The sequence below is a fragment of the Dictyostelium purpureum genome (assembly GCF_000190715.1).
Source record: "Dictyostelium purpureum unplaced genomic scaffold DICPUscaffold_10, whole genome shotgun sequence".
NCBI classification, from domain to species: domain Eukaryota; phylum Evosea; class Eumycetozoa; order Dictyosteliales; family Dictyosteliaceae; genus Dictyostelium; species Dictyostelium purpureum.
The window spans coordinates 138,226-161,199 of record NW_003519347.1 but is presented as its reverse complement, the minus strand read 5'-3'; the positions used below and the strand labels follow the sequence as shown (position 1 = coordinate 161,199).

Here is a 22,974-nt window from a genome sequence, read left to right as displayed (position 1 = left end):
AAATAAACAATATCGGTGTCAAATTATGAAAAAAAATTATATTTTTAAAGTAAAAAAAAATGAAAAAAAAAAATAAAAAAAAAAAAAATTTTATTTTTTTCATTTTTTTAATTTATTTATATTATTCTTTATATTATAATAATTGATTTAAAATGGAACAATAATTAACAATAAAATAATAAATAATAAAACAATAAAAATAGAACCATTTACCTAAAAAATTAATTATTTTTTATTTTATTTTAAACTTCCAAAAATAGTTGCTTTTATCTAAAATAATACATAATGTTATTTTTAAAATAATTACAGATATCATAAAAATAATTGAAAACAACCCTTGACCCACCTATTGGAAAGATATATCCATAATTGGAACTGTATTTACAAGCAATTGCGGCACCAGTCAAATCAACATCTCTATCAGGTAAGCATTTGAAATTTTCCTTGGATGTCGGATCATTTTCACATTTATCATTGTCATAAACGGATAGATAGTAACCTTCGTAGATAGTTTCATTTCTTGAAATTTTTACATTACCCAAACAATTAGATTTGCAGCTATTCAACTCAATCTCTTCTAAACATGATGGACCGCTTTCGACTATGAAAGAAGAATATTCGATTGGTAACGTTGACTCTTGGCACTGAACCATTACATATCCCTGTGTGAACGGCTTGGAACTATTGCAGTTAATTTGACAGCTTTCAATGACTTCTCCCGAACATGTCTCGTCTGTATGGTAATAAACATATAGTCTGTACTCGTCCTCTGCAGAACTATAGAGAACTTGCATCCTTGCATTACAAGATCTAAATGGAGCACACTCATCTAGATAAACAATTTTTTCCTCTGTGCATCCGTTTATAGAGAATTGCCTATATATTTGGCAATATGCATTTTTAGCATATAATATTAAAAATAAAATAAAAAATATTAATTTCATTTTTATAAATTTTTTAATTTATCATTACCGATATATATATTTTAATTATATGGGAAAAAATAAATATTAAATTATTAATTAATTAATTAATTAATTATATTTTTTTAATTATTTGTTTTATTATAATAATAAATATTTAAAATTTTGTAAACTAAAAAAATTAAAGTTTTTCAATGGGGTGGGGTTATGAGTTTTTACCACACAACCAATGAACACGTGGGTTAATATCAAAAAATTTAAATTTCGAAAATGTAAAACTTCAAATCATAAATAAAATATTTTATTTATTTTTATCATTTATAAAAAAAAAAAATAGTATAAAATTATTTTTTTTAAAATGAGGAAAATGAAATTGCAAACTATTACAACTCATATAAATGACACATGAGTTGTAATATATTTATTATAAAGCTATTAGAAATCTTCATTTATAATCTTTAACCTTTTAGATAAAGACTCTGGTATTGGATGTTGATAGGATTTATTATATAAATAAATTAGAGTAACTGATTGAGGAATAGTATTTGATTCTAGAGGTTGATCATAGTAACGACCAAGGGTTAATTTAACGAGTGATTCTGGTAATACACCTACATGAAGAGGATAATTATAATGATCAGATAGAGTTAAACTAACAACTGAATTGGGAATTAAACCGATTGAAAGTGGTTGTAAATTATCTGATTTAAGTAGTAGGGTTTTAACTGATGGTGGAATAGAATTGATTTCGAAAGAACTTGGACCATTGAAATTACAATAAAGTTGTGTAATCGATGATGGTAAATCATTTTCTAATAAAGTACTTTTATTATTTAATGTTAAAGTTTCTAAACTATTTGGTAATAAATGATTACCAAGGGTGCAATTATATGAATTTAGAAATAGGGTTTTTACGTTGGGAGGTATTGATTGTGGTTCTAGTTGACAGTTAAAAACTATAAAGTTTAGATTCGTAATTGAAGATGGAAGTACATTTGGTTTTAAAGTTTTATTATATGAACTTAAATTTAAAATCTCAATAGAGTTTGGTAACTCTCCATTTGATAAATCTTGATTGAAATAATATAGTTTTAGTATTTTTAATGATTTTAATGATGAAAAAGAATTTGAAAGTGGTTGATTAAAATCACTAAGGTACAATTCAATGATTGTTTCTGGAAGTACACCATGTGGTATTGGATGATTAAAACGGTTAAGCTCCAATGTTTTTAATTTGGGTGGAAGAGTTTTTGGTTTTAATGGATGAATGTACTCACATAGTGAGAGTTTATGGCATGTTTTTGGTAAATTTTTTGGTTTTAAAGGTTGATTAAAGGAACCTAAAGATAATTCTTCTACAGAACCAAACAAACCTGGTTTTATTGCACTGTTAAAGCCAGATAGATTTAAACAAGTTAAAGACTTTGGAAAAATGTCGGTACCCAATCCTAGATGTGCTCGAATTTTTAAATTGGTGAGAGAAGGTGGTAACATATTTGGGGTGAGTAATGTATCATTTAAATATATTACTAATTTTATAACACTTGATGGTATGGTCGATTTAATATCTATGGGCTGGGTGTAATTTGAACCAAAATATAAGCAAGTTACTGTATTTGGAATATCACCTGCTTTGATTGGTTTATTAAAATTTTTAACAAAATGTATTTCATTTGTTCCATAAGGTATTGTTTGACCATGTGGTTCTAATGTTTCATTAACAGTAAAAATTAATAAAGATGTATATCCTCTATGTGGATGATATCTAAGTTGATCCATTGATTGATTAATTTTTATTATTTTATTTTGTATATATAACCTGTGATGTCTTTGTATTTCGCTTAATAGATACTTGTTTCTCCACACTAAAAAAAATAATATTTCATTTTTATTATTAACTATATCTGTTTTTGTAATTGATTGTAAATTATGTGTGTGATTATAACCATTATTTCTATCTATTCTATAATTATTATTAATCATTTTAATATTTATTGGTTGATCGAAAATTTTGCTTTAATTATTTATTAAAAAAAAATTAATTTTTATGAAAATAAAAATCTAAAAAAAAAAAAAAAAAAAAAAATATAATTTTTTGAAAACCTATTAAACAGTACCTTATTTTTACCTAACATTGCTTTAAAAAGTGTTTCCTTATAAAATATTAATAATGTTTAAACGCTACCATTAAAATAGTGTTCAGTAATAATAATTTATGTGGGAACACTGTTTAAAAAACTTTGCTTTAAAAAAAAAAAAAAAAAAAAAAAAAAAAAAAAAAAAAAAAAAAAAAAAACCCCTGTTTAAATCCCTTAAACAGGGTTTTCCTATAAATTATTATTACTGAACACTGTTTAAAACAAAGTTTAGCAACGTTACCATTATTTTTTTTTTTTTTTAAAAGTGAAGACGTTACCATTAAATAGTGTTTGTTTTTTTTTTTTTTTTTAAAGTGGATTTTTTAAGCAAATACTTTAAATTAATTTTTTTTTTTTTTTTTAAAAGTGAAGTTAATTAAAAGAAAATGCTTTAAATTAATCAATAAAAAACAATGTTTCAGAAACCTTACAATTTAACAGTGTTTCTTTTTTTTTTATTCCAAGAAATAAAAAAATTAAACAGTGTTTCTTTTTTTTTTTATTTCTTGTAATAAATCACCCGAAAGATAAAATCATTTTAAAAGCTCCCCATTCGGGAATCGAACCCGAGGTACCAGTGTGAAAGACTAGAGTGTTACCGACTACACCAATGAGGATATTAGATGAGATTTTTATTTAGTGTTTTTGCTAGGACTGAAAAAAAAATTTTGATAATAAAAAAAAAAATTTCAAATTTAGTAACACAAATAACTATATAAAATATATATTTGAATATTTAAAATAAAATAAAATAATTTAAACCAAGCTTGGTTTATAGTTTTTTGTTTTTTTTAACAGTTTTTTCAATTTCTATTTTAAATAATTACAATATATATATATGTATATTTCCCATAAAATTTTTTGTATAAAATATTACAATAAACTAAAACAAAAGAATTTATCTTTTTAAATTTTTTCCTTTGTTTTTTATTTATTTGGAATAAGTTTTAAAAAAAAAAATTTCGGTTATGTTACAAAAAAAAAAAAAAAAAATTTTATAAAAAAAAAATTAAAATTTTTTTTTTTTTTTTTTGGTTTTTTTTTTTTTTAAAAAAATTTTTGCATAAATTTATTTTTTCGAAAAAAAAATTTTTCATTCGTCAAAATCAATTTTGGTATGTAGTAATATTTACAAAAAAAAAAAAAATTTAGAGTCTTTCTTAAATTATGTTATATGATGATTCCCTAGATTCGTGTTTCTGATTACACCCTGATTACAAACTTCACTCTTCGGAGTGTTTCTGATTTAACATAATTTATACAAACAAAATATTCAAAATTTTTTTTATATAAATTTTTAAAAACACACACTAATGGATCTTTTTTTTTTTTAAAATAGGTTTCTTGAACGTTTTGCTCTGAGTCTCTTTCTGAATCTTCTTTCTTTTGTTGGCCTTCTTATCTTTTTCGTTTTATTTTTTTCTCGGTTTTATTTTTTTTATAATTATTTATAAAAAAAATTTAAACACAATAAAATTAATAAAATAAAAGTAATAAATTCATTACATTGTAAAAAAAAAAAAAACTTTTAGAAGGATATCCTTTTTTTATTTATTCTTTTTTTTTTATTTATTCTTTTTTTTTTATTTATTTCTTTTTTTTTTTTTTTCATTTTAATTTTTTTTTTTTTTTATTGTTATTTTTAAAATTTTTTTTTTTTTCATTTCATTTTTTTTTAAATTAAATAATGATCAGAATACAAAATTTAAATAAAATTTCAAATAATTCGAAATTATTCATCCTTTCGAGATCAATAACTAATTGTAATAATAATAATAATAATAATAACGAAGCACTTCAATATAATAAAGATAAAATAATAAAGTTAAACAGTATAAATGACCACATCAGCAAACCAAAGTTTTCAAATAAAGTATTCGATGTTGTAGAAAATTTTAGTAATTATATAAAGACAAAAAAGATATTTAAAGATCCAGATTTCATTAAAGAGGTTGTAGATACTCATGATACAGAATTACCAAATCTTTTCCTAAAGTCTCAGCTTTTTTCAAAGTTTTTAAATTTAAAAACAATTACTGAACTAATAACAGACAGTATAAAAAGAAATAAAGATCCAAAAGTTTTGGCATTATGGTTTCAAGTTGGTTTAAAATATGAATTGATTACAAATAAAAATGGAACTAAATTATATAACCAAGTGTATAAAGAATTGTTATCAAAGGGATCGCACGAGTATATAGTCGATTTCAAATTATTTTTAATTGAAAATAACTTTCAAGAACCAGATTCAGTTATGGAGCCATTCTTTTTAAGTAACTCTTTTAGCATTGAAGCAATGTACAATTATTATCAAATTTTAAAATCAAAATCATTGAATACAGAATCATCAGATATGCAAATGATAAGCTCATTATTAAAAACATTCGACATTGAGTTGGAATATAATAAAAGGGTTATTCCAGAGGTTATAGAATTATATACAGGTGATACAAATACAATAATGAAAAGAATACTGTCCTCACTAAAAGATCCATTATTAATCAAAGAAAATAGTAATAATAACACTAATAACAATGACAATAATAATATTAATAAATATAATATTTTAAAAGAGTTTTTATTATCAAAAAATTCAATAGAGATTTATAATTCAGTTTTAGATCATTTCAAAACCGCACCAAAAGCATTTAATATATTTTTTAAATTATATACCAAAGAGTTTAGGAAAGCACCATCAAAATTAAAACCAAATAATGAAACTCATTTAATATTATTCAAGAATTTTTGTATAACTAGAGACTCTGAAGTTATAGAGTTTTTATCGTCACTCTCAGACAAGATAGAACTAGATGAAACAGAGATCACCAGTATTCTAATAAAGGTTGAAGTTATGAATGGTAACTATAATGGAGCCTTTGATCTTTTTGTAGATATGCACGATAAAATTAGAATTAACCCACAAGATATAAAGTTTTTAATTAGTCAGAATCAATTTAATCCATCTTGGGGAAAACTAAAATCAAAGTTTAACATTGACTCGAGTTATTTTGATTTCATCAACATTGGCTGGATGGATTTCGCAGAGCTCTTTTTTCATCTGGAGAGATATAAAATCAAAATTAAGGAAGATACAATTAAAACAGTTTTAGATAGAATCACAACCAATCCCACATTAGAGTCAAATTTAAAATTATTAGAACACATCAAACAAAAATATATTTTCAGTAGCCATTTCAAAAACCCAACTACTCTTTATGAAGCACTTTTGGATCCAATGATTCCGCTCAGCGACAGTGATATCGAAAGTATCGAAAAGTTCAAGCATTTAGATAGGATAATATTTTTGTTCAAGAAGAGACTACTCACTGAAAACAAATCAATCAATAGCATCATCCAATATGAAAACGATTACCCAGATGGCACAAATGAAATCAAAGCACTAATAGCATATATGTTCATAATGAAATATAACGAGTCTACTAGTCAAGAAAGATTCAAGGAATTATTTATTGATACAAAATGGATACAAGATAGAAAAGTATCTCTTTCAATTATTGTGGCATTTTTTAATTTAAATAAATTATTCAAAAATCCAGATCGTTCAGTAAATCTTCAAAAATTTTATAATAATACCAGAAACTCCTTAAACCAATCAGTGCTTTTAAATGAAGGATATGTTTACGATAGATTTCTAAACATCGAAGTTAATGAATCACCTAAAGACGAATGGAGTTTCGAACATGTACCAAAAAATATTAAAAAAATACTATCGCAACAAGTAAAAGAGCTAAATCCAATTCCAATCCATCACTTTAACAGCTATAGAATTCAAATGGTAATCATTCAAGCATTCTTAAACGGTACATTTGGACATCTACCAGCCTATTTCGACTATATTGCAAGCTCTAAAATGGATTCAAATGATTTAGAAGGTCTCTTTATATTCCTTATTTTAAATAATAGTAATACCGATTTCTATAATAAAATACCAGACAAGTTTATTGAAAAAATTAAATTATTTTCAAAACCAACTCAGTTTCAATCATTATTTTTAGTTTATTATCACTTCAACAACAACAAAGAGTTTTATTCAAAAGGATTCTTCTCATTAACCAACATCAGTACCCAACTATTCTTGTTAGAAGCAATGGTACCCTTCCCAACCTTTAGGAGAAGAATTATAAAAGGTCTAACAACTTATAGCTTTAGTCAATTGGAGCTTGAAAAACTACTTTTATTTTTATCACTATTAAAAGATAAAACATTATTCATAGAATCAATTTACTCTGCTATAGAAAACTTAGACTATTTAAAATCAAAATCGATATTACAATCGAAACAGTTGTATCATGGAGTGGAAAATTCTATTTTCAAAATAAATGATAATAGAAACAAAAGTGTGGATAATAGTAATAAAACAACTATTTTAACTGATCAAAACCAATCTATAAAAGAAAATAAAAACGAATTATTTAAAGGTCAAATCAAAGAAAGAACCCCAGACCAAGAAGCCACATTACCAAATATTGGATATTTAGTTAAATTTAAAAAGATAGCAAATAAAAAAAGATCCTCTATTGAAGATATGGCCCAATTGGAAAGTTTGCTCTTTAAATTAAAAGAAGAGATGGTCGATTTTACATATTTAGAAAAGAAACTATTGCATTATATCTGCACTCCTTTAGGAAATAATATCAAGGCAAAGCTAAACATCAAAGAAGACCTCTTCCCAAAAGACCATATATTCAACTGCTTTGGTTCAAATGCCATTCAAAACTACTACAACTACATCGCAACCGATCCAAATATTAACAAATTAGATGGTGCCAATAGTAAAGAAAACTATTACACAAATAATGGTAATTTCTTTTTATATAATAACATTGGTGATAAAATATATGAATACACAACAAACTCATTTTACAACTTGGATAAAAAACAAATTAATGATCTTAATTTGATCAATATAATATTAGATTCTTTAAAATATAATAAAATAAAATAAAATATTTATTTTTTAGATTTATTGAACAAATATTATTATTTATTTGATTTTTTTTTAATATTCATCCTCTTTAATACATTTTTGAACTAAATCATAGATTTCTGGATTTTCCAATGCCGCTATAATTCTTTCTTTATCATTTATTTGTTTATTAATTTCTTCTTCTGTTTGATGTGATCCTGGTGTAATATAAATTTCTATCTGTAATAATAATATGGTATATTAGTAATTTATTTTTGATAATAATATTTTAAAATAACTAAATAATGGTTTGTGTATACTTTTGATCTTTTTGGTAAGTATTGATTAATTTTCTCTCTAATACATAATGCTATTGTTGGTGCCAGGTGGCAGTGGGGTACAGTAGGTGTAAAATATATTTTTATATAGCAACAATCCTTTTTATCGTTTATATTATCTTCAACCGTTATCCAATCTTCATTAACCACTTTTAGTTGCTCTAGTGTGTTTGGATATTCAGGATCTAATGTTTGGAGTTATTTTTAAAAAGTGTGTGTGGTTTAAAAATAAAATTTTATTAATAATGGATTTTATATTTAAAATAATTATAGTTATGTATAAAAAATAAATACTAACCTTTAATATGCCTTATTATGTCTATTTGTTTTTGAAAGGAATTATTGTTATTAATAGTATTGTTGTTATTATTTTTTTATTTTAAAAAAAGAAAATAAAGTATTTAATTTAAAAAGAAAAATGTTAGTGGAATGAATAGATTATTTATATGTAGTTAGAGTACTGTTACAATAATATAGTATACAATATAGTTGGTGTAGGGTAGGATAGATGGTGGTAAATAAAGAGTAGAGGGTGAAAGTAAAAAAATAAAAGGTGGTAAAAATAATTATTTTTGTGTGAATTTGTGTATGTGTGTGTTGTTAATTGTTGAAAAGTTAAAAAATAAAAAATAAAAAAAACAAACGGAACTGAAAATCTAATAAACAATGAGATATTATGATCTTACCAAAAACATCAATACTATCAATTATATTATTGTTATAATTTATCATATTATATATTGTGTAAATATTAATATATATTATTTTAAGTAGTGGTTGATGTAATACTTGTTATTGTATTTTTTGTTTGTTGTTCTTTTCTTTAAATTATCACATGCATTAATATATTTATATGGGGGAAGAATAAATGTCTTTTTAAAATTTAATTTAAAATTTCATTTTTTTTTTTTTTAATTAAAAAAAAAATAAAATAAAAAAAGAAAATAATTTAAAAAAAATAAAAGATAATATAACAATAAAGAAATAATAATTTGTTTTAATAATTATTCTTTTCAGAGATTTAAAAAGATATAAATATTAATATTTGAAAAACAATTATTTATATGAATAAAAATAAAATTTCAATTAGAACAAAGAATAACTCTCACACACACCCTAACATCTAAATATATATAAATAAATCACCCACACTCACACACACACCTATACAATAACTCTCACACACAAATTCACTTATATATATGTGTGTTGAAAAAGAAAAAAATAATTTAAAATTTTCCTATACAATTTGGATGACTTTTGATATACAGAATGATGTGTGAAATTTTGATGATAGTGGTAATAATAGGGAAAGAGAGCGAGTGTGTTGATGTTTTGGTGTATTGTGGGTATTTTTTTTTTTCTTTTATTTTTTGTGTTTTATATAAAAAAAAAAAAAATAATTGTATTATTTTAAAAATATTTTTTTTTGTTTCATTTTTGATTAATAAATTATACAAACTATTTAATAACAAATAAATAAAGTAATATCATATTATATATAAATAAAAATAGTTAATTTTAAATTTAATATAAACATCAAATCTTTTATATATTTATTAACTTGTGTGTGTGTATTTTTTTTTTTATATTTTTTTAATTTTATTTTAATAGTTATTCATTTTTTTTTTTAAAAAACAAACAGTCTAATAATAATTTAAAAATCCAAACCATAATTAATAATCAAATTTATAGGAACATATACATATTAATAATAATAGGGAAGATATTAATATATTAAATATATTTAATCAGAATAAAATAATAATTATAATAACCCAAACATATATATAGCAAATATATCAACCATCAACCAAATATCAATTAATAAAAGAATGAGTGTTAAAAATTATAATGATTTATGTGTAAAGATCTTTTTAATGGGCGATAAAGATGTTGGAAAGTGTTGTCTACTAAATTCATATTCAAGTGCTTCACCACTATCATTTAACAACTCTACATTCACATGGCCAAACTATACGATCACTACAACACATAACGAAAAGCCACTAAAACTTCGATTAGTTAGTAAGTATTTAACCACATCCGTAACCAACATTATTTATTTATTAACACATTTCATTTTTTTCTTTTTTTAGTTGGTGATGATAACGAATTAAAGCGTATTAAACAAATAGAATTCAATGATATATTTTTAATTTGCTTTGCAATTGATGACCCTATTTCATTTACAAATGTATTAAAGGTAAGTGAATCTTAGTAAATTATATTAGTATTTTCAAATTATTAATTTTTAAATTATTTTAATTTAGTGGAATATTGAAATTAAAAAAATATTACCAACACCAAATATAATTTTAGTAGGAACAAAATCAGATACAAGAAATGAACAAGGAGGCGCAACAAATTTAATCTCAATTGAACAAGGAATCGAAAAAGCAAAAGAAATCAATGCAACCAAATATTTAGAGTGTTCATCTGCAACCTATGATGGTGTCAAATCAATATTTGATGAAGGTATAAATATTTATTTCTCCAAAAAACTCTATGGTGCCGATTTAAGAAAAAAAAGTTTCCTTATTCCAAAAAAAAATTCAACTTCAAACAAAAGATCAAGTTGCAAAACTCAATAAAAAAAAAAAAAAACAAATAAAAAAACAAATAAAACGCATATAAACACCATTCAATCCAAATAAATACTCCGCTAGTTGTAACTATTGCTTGTCTATAAGAACCCCCCCCCACAACAACCTTTTTTTAATTAATAAAATTATATATTTAAAATCATTGACATTAAATAAAAAATTTATTTAAAAATCTATGTTATCTAAAAATATTATAGTACAATAATTTATTTATTTTATTTGTTTTTTCTTTATCTGTATTATCTGTATTCGTCGCCGCAATCTACCCATCCTAACATACAATCACCCTTAAGTGCAATTCTATCAATTTGTTTTATATCAGAGTCTTCTAATTTAAATGTAAACAAACGTTTATTTTCATCGATATGTTGATGAATACCAAATCTGCAACCTATAACAACGCCACCGACCATTTCTTGCTGTAAAACATATCTAATTGCTACAAGAGTCAAAGATACGGAATATTTCAAACCAATTGTTTTTAAAACTTCCAATAGCTCTTGAAACAAATTCCAATTTCCCCATCTGTTTATTGAATCTTTATATTTTGATAAACTCCATGTATTTAATGCTATTTGTGATGGCTCTGGTACCCCTAAAAACTTTTCAGATAACAATCCACCTAAACATACACCATATGCTAAAATATAAATATTATTCTCTCTACAATACTGTGTCATTCTACTCTTTGCTCTTCTATCAATAATTGAGTATGATACTTGTGATGATACAATATCTACACCGCTATCTACAATAATTTTTAATCTGGTAGTATCAAAATTTGTTAACTAGATATAAATAAAAAAATTAGTTTTTATTAAATAGTATCATTATTTTTTCCCTATACTTACACCAATGGAATCTATTAAACCTTCAGATTGTAATTGTTTTAATGACTGAACTGCATTTAAATATCTTTCATCATCATAGTCCCACCAATGAAATTGTAATAAATCAATGGAATTTGATTTTGTTCTAATTAATGATGAATGAATAAAAGTTCTAACATTTTCCAATGTCATGTTACCTGGTCTTGGGAACCACTTGGTAAAGCCAATAGCATGCTTTTTACTTTCTTCACTTTTCAATTGTGTTTTTAATTCTCCAAAAATATCCTCTGCTGGCCCATAATGATCTGCCATATCAAAACAATTGAATCCATGGTTTACATGATCTATCATCTAAATATTGAATGAATAAATAAATAAAAAATTAGTAAGTTTTAATTTTTATATATGATACCTTTTTTTATATCTATTTTTATAGTATTTACATCAGATAATGCATTTTTATAATTGACTTTACCATGTCCACCTGCCATTTGCCACATACCATTAATTATTTTAGGAAAAACAACACCATTTTTTAATGTTGTAGTTGGTGATATATTACCACTACTATTATTATTATTTAAAGTCATATTTGATTTTTTTAAAATATTGTTTAAATTAAAAAAATAAAAAAAATAATAAAAAAAAAAATGGTTTTTAATTTTAAAAATAAAAAAAATTATTATAAAAAAAAAAAAAAAAAAAAAAAAATTAATGGTTTGGGGGTAAAATTATTATAATTAAAATATGGAAATGTGGATTTATATATTTGGTTGCTATTTAAACCAAACAAATATATTGAAATTCTCAAAAAAAGAAATCAAATACCCAGATTGATAAATTCATTTTAATTTTGATTAAATTAATTATTAAATTTTTATTTTTAAAAAAATTTAAAAAAAATAAAAATAAAAATTTAAAAAAAAAAGAAAAAAATAAAATTTTTTTTTTTTTCGTTTTTTTTATTTAAAAGCTTTTTAAATAATTTTTTTTTTATTTTTTATCGTTTTTAATACAAATAAACTTTTTTTTATTTTTATTCTTTTTTTTAATATTCATATAATTTTGTTATTGTTTTTAAAAATATATAATATTTATATATATTAAATAAATAAAAAAATGGAAATTAAAAAAGATAAAAATGTATTAAATAAAGTAAATGGATTTATGGATAAGGTTTATGATACACCTGAAATTTTTGTTGGTTCAACAAACAAGGTTAAAGATTCAATGACTGATATCATGTCCAACCTTTACCAATTAGCCAAGAAGAACGAAACTATTGTTACAGAAACAGAGACAGATGCTTTAGAATCATTGGTTACAAAAGATTTCGATAGTGAACAAATTTGGGCACAAATTCAATTATACAATGATCCAGTTTTATCAGAATTAGAATCAAAAATCAATGGTTTTGTAAAATCAAAAGAAAATATAGAAATTTTAAGTCAATCAAATAAAAAGAGTAATAAAAGAAGTATTCAATATGATGAAGATTTAGAGGATGACTATCAAGACAGCGAATTAGATACCGACGAAGGTTTAGATGGTGAAGAAGATTTAGATGGTGATGAAGATTTAGAAGATGATGAAGATTTACAAGACGATGAAAATTTAGATGATGACGACGATGATTTACAAGATGATGAAGATTTAGAAGATGAAGATGAAGATGCTCAAGATTTAGAAGAGGAAGATAGTTTAGATGAAGGTATAGATTCAGATTCAACAAAATCATCAAAATCATCAAAATCATCAAAATCAACCAAATCAATAACTAAAAATAATAATAAAAAGAATAATAATAAAAATATAGACTTTTTTGATGCCAAAGAAATGGAAAAGTTTTTAGATGATGAAGATGATAATGAATATCAAAGAAGAGAAGATGAAGATAAAGATGATGAAGATGATTTCGAAGGTGATTCAGAAGAGGAAGACGGTGGTTTAGATTTACCAGATGCCGAATTAGATGATGAAGAAAGAGAATTAGATGCACTTTTAGATAAATATATGGAACAAAATGAAATGGAACAAGGAGAATCATCAAATAAAAAATCAAATAAAAAAAATAAAGCTAAAGATGTTGCAGATATGAAATTTGATGACTTTTTTGCTGACCCAGACGAACAAGATGAAGATAACGAAGATGACTTTGGTTTAGATCACGAAGACGAGGAAGAAGAATATCAAGATGATGAAGATGAAGAGCAAGATCAATTAAGTGCAGAAGAAGATGGTGAAGAAGTTGATGAAAAAGTTGAATCTGAACCAGAAGAAGCAACATTACCAGAGGAAGAATTATCAGCATTCCAAAAGAAAGCATCAAGAATTCAAGAAAGAATTAAAAAACTTGAACAAGAAAATTTAAAGAAAAAAGATTGGACCATGATTGGTGAAACCTCAGCAAAAGAACGTCCTTCAGACTCATTACTTGGTGAAAGCTTAGATTATGAACATACACAAAGAGCAGCCCCAAATGTTACCGAAGAAACCAATAAATCAATTGAAGATATAATTAAAAAGAGAATTTTAGAAAAGAATTTTGATGATGTAATTAGAAAAACAGAAAAAGAATTTAAAGACAATTATAAGAAAAAAGTAGAAATTAGCGATGAAAAGAGTCAAGAGGGTTTGGGTGATATTTATGAAAAAACTGTAAGTTTTATTTTATTTTTTTTATTTTTTTTTAATTGGATATTAATCATTTTTTTTTTTTTTTAAATTTTTTAGTATATGAAACAAGTTTTAGGTGTCGAAGAAACTGACGAATTAAAACAAAAACATATTAAAATTTTCGAATTATTTAATAAATTATGTTATAAATTAGATTCATTAACCAATTTCCAATATACACCAAAGATGATCAAAAACAAAGAGCTCAATATTACTACAGCAAGTGCAGTTACTATGGAAGAAAAAGTACCAGTTGCAACAAGTACCTCAACTATGATTGCACCAGAAGAAGTATACTTTAAAAAGAATGCAGATGAAAAAGGTGATAGCGAAAAGACTAAAGAAGATCGTGTTAAAGAAAGAAAACAAATTAAAAAGACCTGGAAAAATGAAAAAGAAGAAAAAGAAGCTGAAGAAAGACACAAAGAAAAGGTTGATCCAAACTATGCTAAAAGAAATACTGTTGCTAAAGATATTGCTCATCTTAAACAAGCTAAAAATGTTACCATTGTCGATACCTCCAAATCACAAGTTAAATCTGGTGATACAAGATCAGGTGCATTTTTCAAAACTATTCAAACCAGTGAAGAAAATAGAAAGAAAGGTATTGAGGATCCAAATTCATTAAAATCAAAAAAGAAACAAAAATTTGATGCTCTTTCTTTCAAAACAATTTAAGTTTTAAATAAAAAAAAACAAATAAATTTAAAAAAAATTTAAAAAAAAAAAAAAAAAAAAAAAAGTTTTGTTTATATATTTTTAAAAATAAAATATAGTTTTATAAATACTAACTTTTTTTTTATTAAATAATATTTGAAAAAAAAAAAGTAATAGAAATAAAACTTTTGAAAAAATGGGTGTGATAAAAAAAATTTTTTTTAAAAAAATCATATCACAGGAGATTTTAGTTAATTAAAATATAAGTTAAAAATAAATTAGATTTTTAACAATATATTTTTTTTTTTTATTCATGGTTGTTATTTTTAAAACTAAGAATGTCAGTAATCAATTAAAAATATATTCGAATTAATATTATTTATATTAATATAAAAAAATCAATAAAACTAAAATTATAGACCCCATTATATTTTTAACTTTTTTTTTTTTTATTTATTTTAAAAAATTGAAAAAATGGGGTGTGGTTACACCACATTCTATTAAATTAAACAAAAGTTTTCATCAAAAATCTTTTTCTTTTTTAAAAGCCACAATTACATACACACTTTTGAACACTCTGTGCATGCATCAAATACCTCATATTTTTAAACTCATTTTTTTATTTATATGTAAGTAATATCCATAGAATGTGATATCGATCGATATTAAACACTTTTAATCTTTTATAATAAATAAAAAACAATTAATATAATAATTAAAAATATATTAAAAAATAATAAAAAAAAATATATTGAAATTAAAATAAAAAAAAACATCAGTGTTATTTTAAGGTTTGACTTTTAAATTTTGTAAATTGACTTTTTTTAGGTTGTTTTTATTTCAGTTCTTATATTTTTTTAATTTATGATTGTTTTTTTCAATCTTTCAAAACTTTTCTCTTTCTTTTAAAAGTTTTTGTTTTATAATAAATAGAAATAAGATATAAAATTCTCATAATATTTATAATTAGCCCTTTTAAAAGTATTTTTTTTTTTTTTTGAATCATGTTGTTATAAAAATAAAAAGAAAAAAAACCCCCCCCTAAATTCTATTATTAAATCCCCATATTATTATAATTTTGAAAATTCAAATATTATGAGCTTTTTCTTTTCTTTTCTTTCTTAAATTATTTTTTTTTTTTTTTTTTTTTTTTTTTATAATTTTTTTTTTTTTAAATTTTTATTTTTTTTATTTTAAAAAAAGTTATTGAAAAAAAAACGAAAACTGAGTTTTTAGTATGTGCTTCTAATATTAAATCACACACAATGATTTTGATTATCTTTGCAATCCTATCAAATCATTTCCATTTTCATTAAAAATATTTTACGTGAGAAAAAAAATAAAATTATAAAACTGAAAAACCCACACAAGCCTAAAAAAAAAAAAAATTTCAAATTTTAAAAAGAGACACTCTAAATGATTATGTGGGTCACACTAAAACTATTATTAGATTGAATTTGATGATGTTTCTCAAAAATTAAATAAAATTATAAACACACATATTAAAATTATCAAATCACTATCATTATCATTATCATAATAATAAAAATATAAAATATTGAAAAAAAAACAAAAATTGAAAAAACCCTTATCACATTAAATACCGTCATTGAGAACTAAAAAAACTTTTAATCTCTTGTTATTTAAAAAAATCACTAAAAATATTATCATCAAAATAAAATGTGTGAGAGTGAGTTTTTGGATGTGGTGTTTTAAAAATGATTGTCTTTTAATCATAAAATAACAAAAATAAAAAAAAATAATCAAAAAATACATCACACGGGTGTCCTTCACATACACACAATAATCAATTCAACTTTTTATTTTTATTATTATTATTATTATTTTTTATTTTTATTTTTTTATTTTTTTTATTTTTTATATTTTATTTCATTATTTAAATAAAAAAAATTATTTTAATCATTTTATTAAAAATATTTTTAAACAAAATCATCACATATCACTAGAAATTTATTTTAAATCATTAAATAAATATATTCATAAAATTTGTTGAAAATTCAAAATTTGTAAGTTTTCATAAAAATTTTTAATTTTTTTTTTTTTAGTTTTAGTTTATAATAATTTATTTTTGAAAATTACTTCAAACTAAATAGAAAAAAAAAAAAAAAGTATAAATATTTATTTTTTTTCTCTTATTTTCCTTTTTTCTTTTTTTGTAAAACAAAGAAATAATACTTATAAAAAGAAATTTACACTTTTTAATAAAATGTATATATACAATTTTTAATAATAAAAATAATAATAATAATAATAATAATTTAGTAATGTTTTAAAACTCAAACCTTTAATTTTACCTTTTACCTTTTATATTTTATATTTTTGTTTTTTTCTTCTAAATTCAATTTATAAACACCTGCACCATTTCTTGCAATGTCTTATAAAAATTAAGAATTAATATATTTATAATTCTTAAAAGTTTTTCATTAATTTATTTTCAAATAAAATTTTTTGTTGTAAAGTCGATTTTTCTGCCCAATCAATTTTTTGCAAAAATAGATTTTATTTTAATTTTAAAAATAATTTTTTTTTTTTTTTGTTTTATTTTTAAAAAATTGAAAAAAAAAAAAAGAAAATTGAAAGGGAGATTAAATTAAACAACAATAAATCTTTTAATTAATTAATTAAACTTTAATTTGTAATCGTTCTTAATTTGTATGTAGTTGCAGTTTTTTTTTTTTTTTTTTATATTGTTATATTTTCAAGTTATAAATACAAATAAACAAATATAAATAAATAATAAAATAATTCAAATAAAAAAAAAAAATTATATGTTGCAATGATATAAATAGTTTAAATCAAATAAATGTAATAATAAAAACTTCAACTCTCTCATTCTTTCTCCCTCTCTACCACCATATCTTTTATTTTATTCTAAATAATATATTAATCTTTTTGGTGTGATTAATATGTTGTTATTTGTTTTTTTTTTCCATTTTTAATAAAAACAAAATAGCTTGCATGCTCACGCTTAAATTAAAAATAAACACACACATACATTTTTCACACATAAATTAAAAATACAAACAAACATACATACATACACACACAAACTCACACACACAAAAAAAAAACAACACACAAACACACCCATATTTTTTTTTTTTTTTTATTATAAACTGTTTTTTGTGGATCTCTTTTAACATAATAATAACAATCAATTATATCTTTTTCTTTTTATAAGAATGAAGAACATCATGGTAAAAATAGATTAAACCAACTCAAATGTCGATTTGATAATCTAAAATTATAATTGTTTTTATTTTTATTTTTTTATTTTTTTTTTAAATTTTAAAATTTTTATTTAAATTAATATTTAAATTTAAATTAATTTTAAATACATAAACAATTTTTTATATACGCACTCATACAAATATATAAAGTTAAACAAACATATTTTCATAAATTAAAGTACATAAAAATTATTTTAAAATAGTTTTTATTAATCATTATCCTCTTTTAGTTTTAAATAAATAATTATGTATATTTAAAAACAAAAAAATTAATCTCATATATATATTTATTTATTTTACATTGTATTTTATTTATTTATTTAACATCAAATAAAGGTAAAATTATTCTATAAAATAATAATATTTATTCCACAGATATCACACAAACACACATTAAATAAAAATATTTTAAAAAAAGAGATACAACAACAAATAAATTACCCACACAAATAAACACACACTCTATCATTAACACTAATAATAAAAAAATAAGAATTTTATATACCATGATATCACACACTCAAACACACAGTTAAATAAAATTTATCTTATTTTAAAAAATAATCAATGATTATTTTTGAAAAGTTAAAAACATTTAATTGTTGTTGCTTTTGTTGTAGTTGTTTTTTTAATAATTATTATATCATACACCATTTATATTTTAAAAAATATAATAAAATTATTTACTAACTTTTTAATATTCTCTTTAATAGTTATTTATTTATTTTATTTATTTATTTATTTATTTATTTATTTATTTATTTAAAAAAAAAATATTTTAAAATTTTTTTTTTATTTAACATACCAATTACAAATTAAAATTTAAAATTACAAAATTTTTTTATCATTATTATCATTCCAATTAAAATAATAATAATAATACTATATACTATAAAACTAAAAAATGAATCAAAAAGAATCATCAACATCAACATCATCACAATCATCAACTGTGATTTACCAAAAAATATTTAAAAAGATCTATGAAAGCAAAGTTGGTGTAAATAAAACCTCATGGGAATACTTTACATTAGGTCTCAGTGTTTACAAATGGTTAACAGATAATGATCCAGTATACACCAGAACCCTTGTTGTAGATGAAGTTTTAGAGGCCATTTATGAAATTTTTGATATTATTATCTCTATATTAGAAATGCTCAAAGCCAGTAGTTCATTGCTTGCCCCAATTGTTTATTACTCTAATTTATTTGTTAAAAGAGCCGGTATCAAACACAATCAATTATTTAATTTACTTTTAACTAGCACCATTGTTACCTTAAAGTTTTGGTCAGAATCCATTCAAATTAGAAATATATTGTTAGCTGAAATTTTCGAATTCCCTGTTAAAGATATCAATATTATGGAAAAACGTTTTTTAAGTGGTATTGATTATAATTTAAATATAACTCAAATGGAAATCAATAACTTTTTATCAATATATAGCAGCTCATACCATATGAAATTCCAAAAAGTTAAAGATCAACAAAAATATTTAACCCAATATATAACATCAAATACTGCTTGTGAATCTGCTCATCAACCTTAAAAATATATCTTTTTTTTTATATATAATACACCATATAATAGACATCATATAATCATATAATATTTTTTTCATATATAATTATAAATCAAAAATAATTATTTTTATTATTTAATATAATAATAGTAATAATTTTAAAAAAAAGTTCAAAAACTTTAAAGAATTTTTAAAGTTTCCCATATAATAATCCAATTAATAAAACATTGTAAATTTATGTACATTATTTAATAATTAAATTAGAAATTTTTTTTTTTTTTTTTTTATATAAAATAACTATAATATTTTTAATATAATCTTTATTAATATTTTTTTGGGAAAAATCTTGAATAGTGATAACATAATTCTTTTATGTGATTGTGAAAAATTGATTTTAAAGTTAAAGAGTAAGGTGTTGCATCGTAACTAAAGTCTCTTTGTAGTTTTTTAGAATCAGGGTTTAGTTGATATTGGGATTGCTCTGGTTTATAATCTTTAATAAAATTCCAAATGCTTGTTAGAATATATGATATCTCCTCTGATTTGATTATATCGAATAGTTCTAAGCTAAGGTTCAATGGGTGAACAATGAATTGAGAGTTGATTAAAATTTGGACCAATTGTATTGTGCTTAGGTAATGATTTGATTTTAGTGGGTTGTCGCCATAGTTCTTATATTGATACCAGTATGATATTTCATTAACTAAAAGACTTTTGAGAACTTCTAAGCATCTAACCAATTGTCTTGCATCGGTTGAAATAATTTCTAAAATTCTGTAGAGGAATGGATTTTGTTGGAATAAATTTCTAATATAAATATCTCTTTCGAAATTTGATTGTTTGGGTAGTATCTCTTGATAATTTTCGTAGGTTGGTTCTAAATGGTTTGGAACAACTCTTAAAAGAAATTGGTCAGTTAAAATCTTTAGTTTACATTCTCTTTGATCACTTGATGAAGGCCCAGTTACATTTAGTAGTTGATTAATAAACGACATTAAATCATTTTCATTATTTAATAAAATGAAATTTAATGATTGGAATGAATTGATAAAAACATCGCTACTGGAAGTTGAATTTGAGGTTGCTGGTGAAATTTCTTTATTATTTTCAGTACCATCCATATTTGTATCATTTTGAGCTCTATCATTAAATAGTTCATTTGCACTATCTAATTTCTTTTTCTTTGAAGGTTGGTTTGTGAATGAAATGTGACTTGGATTATTCATATCGTTAAATTTATAGTGGTAATATTTTCTTTCATAGTTGCTTTCAAATAAAGTTGGTTGTAAACTTGAAATTACTAATGGTTGCGAAAGTGGTAGTGATGGGTCTATAATTTGATTAAAATAAATATCCTCTTCTTCTTCCTCCTCATGTCTAATTTTATTCTTTTTTTTATTTATTATATTATTATTTATTATATTCATATTATTATTTTCATCATTATTATTTATATCTGGTGGTGAGTTATCAGGAAAGGTTGGAGGAGGAATAGTATTGGCAGATGATAATGGACAAAGGGCTGGAACTTTAATAATCATATCTGTTTTTGTTGAAAATAAATTATCTAAAACTACATCTATGGTAATAGTAAAATAAAATGATTCCTCACATAATAATAAATCTAAAAAAAGCCCAAAATTAATATTAGCTTTAAAATTTAATCATAAATAAACCTATACATACAAAAATTTTTATATTCTTCAAATTTCTTTAGTCTTTTGAGTTCTTTATCGTGGGTATTGTTATGTTGAAGATTTCTTAAATTTTTGATAATAAAGAAGAGTATTTTTTCAATCAATATCCTAGTTTCAAATATTTGGTCAGATTTATTATGGTTTTTATTTTTCTTCTCTACCTGTTGTTTTGGTGATGGTATTTGGTACTCTGTATTTTTGTATATATTATTAAATGAGTGATATAAAATTTCTAAGGGTATATTTTTATGGGAATATATTGTATTTGGGTGATTAATTAAATTTAATAATTTTGACCAATTATTTCTTGTTGATTTTAAAATTTTTTTATGAATTTTTAATAAAATTAGATTATGATTTTGATTACCATTGGTATGATTGTTTATGGTTGTTGTGATTGGTGATTTTTTAACTAATATTAATAAGTTATTTAATAATAATAATAAATCAGATTCAATATAGGAATCTATTGATTTAAAAATATCATTTATAAAATAATTTATAGTATTTGAATTTACTGCCTGAAAAGTTTCTGCAAATAAATAAAAATATTCGATTGGTGATTTTAGTTCTGTTAATAAGTATGTTAAAATGACTATGGATGATTTAATTGAGTTTACACCAATTACTGAAATTAATTTTAATAGTAAATTATTTTTTTTAATTGATTCTGGTTTTAATGTTGAGGAGGAAGAGGGGTCAATAAATTCTATTTGATTTAAATAAAAAGTAATATTTTGGGGATGATTTAAATTATTAATAAATTCATTATAAAAATTGTCATTATTATTATTATTTAATTCTAAATTAATTGAAGGTGAATATGATTTTAAAACTAGTTGTTTTTCTAATTTTTCGATTAATAATTCAAATAATTTTATTGAAATTTCAAATCTTTTTTTATTTGGCGCAATTGTTTTAATTGAGGGGTTTGATGAAATTTTTGGGCTATAACAACTGAAATATAATGCTAATAAAATTCTTTTGGAGTTGAATGCTATAATTTCATTTGGACTAAGTAATATATCTTCAATGATTGTTTTTATTATTTTTAAATCTTCTTCTATTTGACTATTATTACTAAAATTAATATCATTATTACTATTATTGGTGTTAATATTTTTACTATTATTATCAAAATCTTCGATGCTGAATGATGTTAAGTTATCTAATATGGAAGGTAGTGCAATTTTTAAAAAGCTATTATCTTTGGAAATCAATATTAAAAACAATTTAATGTTATGGATGAATTTTTGAGAGTTATTGGTTTCTTTATGATCTTTAATTATTTTATCAATATGTTGTTGGAATAATATGGTGGATAAAAATGAACTTGATTGGAATGATAAAAATTCTAAGATTTGGAGACAGTTGATATCAATATCATTGTCAATGGGGTATTATTATTATTA

At 22.1% G+C, this 22,974-nt stretch overlaps 9 protein-coding genes across 9 annotated transcripts in view; 4 read left to right on the top strand and 5 right to left on the bottom strand.

The window, feature by feature from the left end:
• Positions 1 to 232: 232 nt before the first annotated feature.
• DICPUDRAFT_74619 (uncharacterized protein) lies at positions 233 to 944 on the bottom strand (the record flags this gene model as incomplete). The annotated part of the gene is made up of 2 exons (XM_003283560.1): positions 233 to 270; positions 347 to 944. The coding sequence occupies 2 exons, from the start codon at positions 942 to 944 to the stop codon at positions 233 to 235; spliced, it is 636 nt and encodes a 211-aa protein (XP_003283608.1).
• A 507-nt stretch (positions 945 to 1,451) lies between these two features.
• DICPUDRAFT_18408 (uncharacterized protein) lies at positions 1,452 to 2,807 on the bottom strand (the record flags this gene model as incomplete). Its single annotated transcript, XM_003283559.1, has 2 exons — positions 1,452 to 2,345; positions 2,583 to 2,807. Coding segments are annotated over 2 exons (1,119 nt in total), but the record flags the coding sequence as incomplete, so codon positions are not given.
• Positions 2,808 to 4,748: 1,941 nt separating this feature from the next.
• DICPUDRAFT_74617 (uncharacterized protein) lies at positions 4,749 to 8,027 on the top strand (the record flags this gene model as incomplete). The annotated part of the gene is made up of 1 exon (XM_003283596.1): positions 4,749 to 8,027. One exon carries the CDS (start codon positions 4,749 to 4,751, stop codon positions 8,025 to 8,027), a length of 3,279 nt encoding a protein of 1,092 aa, XP_003283644.1.
• Positions 8,028 to 8,081: 54 nt separating this feature from the next.
• On the bottom strand, positions 8,082 to 9,058 carry DICPUDRAFT_26130 (uncharacterized protein; the record flags this gene model as incomplete). Its single annotated transcript, XM_003283558.1, has 4 exons — positions 8,082 to 8,228; positions 8,309 to 8,511; positions 8,625 to 8,645; positions 9,013 to 9,058. 4 exons carry the CDS (start codon positions 9,056 to 9,058, stop codon positions 8,082 to 8,084), a joined length of 417 nt encoding a protein of 138 aa, XP_003283606.1.
• A 1,103-nt stretch (positions 9,059 to 10,161) lies between these two features.
• On the top strand, positions 10,162 to 10,920 carry racJ (uncharacterized protein; the record flags this gene model as incomplete). The annotated part of the gene is made up of 3 exons (XM_003283595.1): positions 10,162 to 10,354; positions 10,426 to 10,532; positions 10,600 to 10,920. The coding sequence occupies 3 exons, from the start codon at positions 10,162 to 10,164 to the stop codon at positions 10,918 to 10,920; spliced, it is 621 nt and encodes a 206-aa protein (XP_003283643.1).
• Positions 10,921 to 11,171: 251 nt separating this feature from the next.
• On the bottom strand, positions 11,172 to 12,352 carry DICPUDRAFT_74614 (uncharacterized protein; the record flags this gene model as incomplete). The annotated part of the gene is made up of 3 exons (XM_003283557.1): positions 11,172 to 11,720; positions 11,784 to 12,113; positions 12,206 to 12,352. 3 exons carry the CDS (start codon positions 12,350 to 12,352, stop codon positions 11,172 to 11,174), a joined length of 1,026 nt encoding a protein of 341 aa, XP_003283605.1.
• Positions 12,353 to 12,881: 529 nt separating this feature from the next.
• DICPUDRAFT_147339 (uncharacterized protein) lies at positions 12,882 to 15,116 on the top strand (the record flags this gene model as incomplete). Its single annotated transcript, XM_003283594.1, has 2 exons — positions 12,882 to 14,420; positions 14,496 to 15,116. The coding sequence occupies 2 exons, from the start codon at positions 12,882 to 12,884 to the stop codon at positions 15,114 to 15,116; spliced, it is 2,160 nt and encodes a 719-aa protein (XP_003283642.1).
• A 3,352-nt stretch (positions 15,117 to 18,468) lies between these two features.
• Positions 18,469 to 20,111, top strand: DICPUDRAFT_91142 (uncharacterized protein). The gene is made up of 2 exons (XM_003283593.1): positions 18,469 to 18,682; positions 19,060 to 20,111. Exon 2 carries the CDS (start codon positions 19,251 to 19,253, stop codon positions 19,890 to 19,892), a length of 642 nt encoding a protein of 213 aa, XP_003283641.1. The 5' UTR covers positions 18,469 to 18,682; positions 19,060 to 19,250; the 3' UTR covers positions 19,893 to 20,111.
• Positions 20,112 to 20,151: 40 nt separating this feature from the next.
• DICPUDRAFT_96433 (uncharacterized protein) overlaps positions 20,152 to 22,974 on the bottom strand; it is a 3,808-nt gene continuing 985 nt past the window's right edge. Inside the window, exons 2-3 of the mRNA XM_003283556.1 lie at positions 21,552 to 22,841; positions 20,152 to 21,489 (exon numbers count right to left, since the gene is read on the bottom strand). Coding sequence (XP_003283604.1) covers positions 20,189 to 21,489; positions 21,552 to 22,841 — 2,591 coding nt within the window. The 3' untranslated portion in view covers positions 20,152 to 20,188. The remainder of the gene's footprint in view (positions 21,490 to 21,551; positions 22,842 to 22,974) is intronic.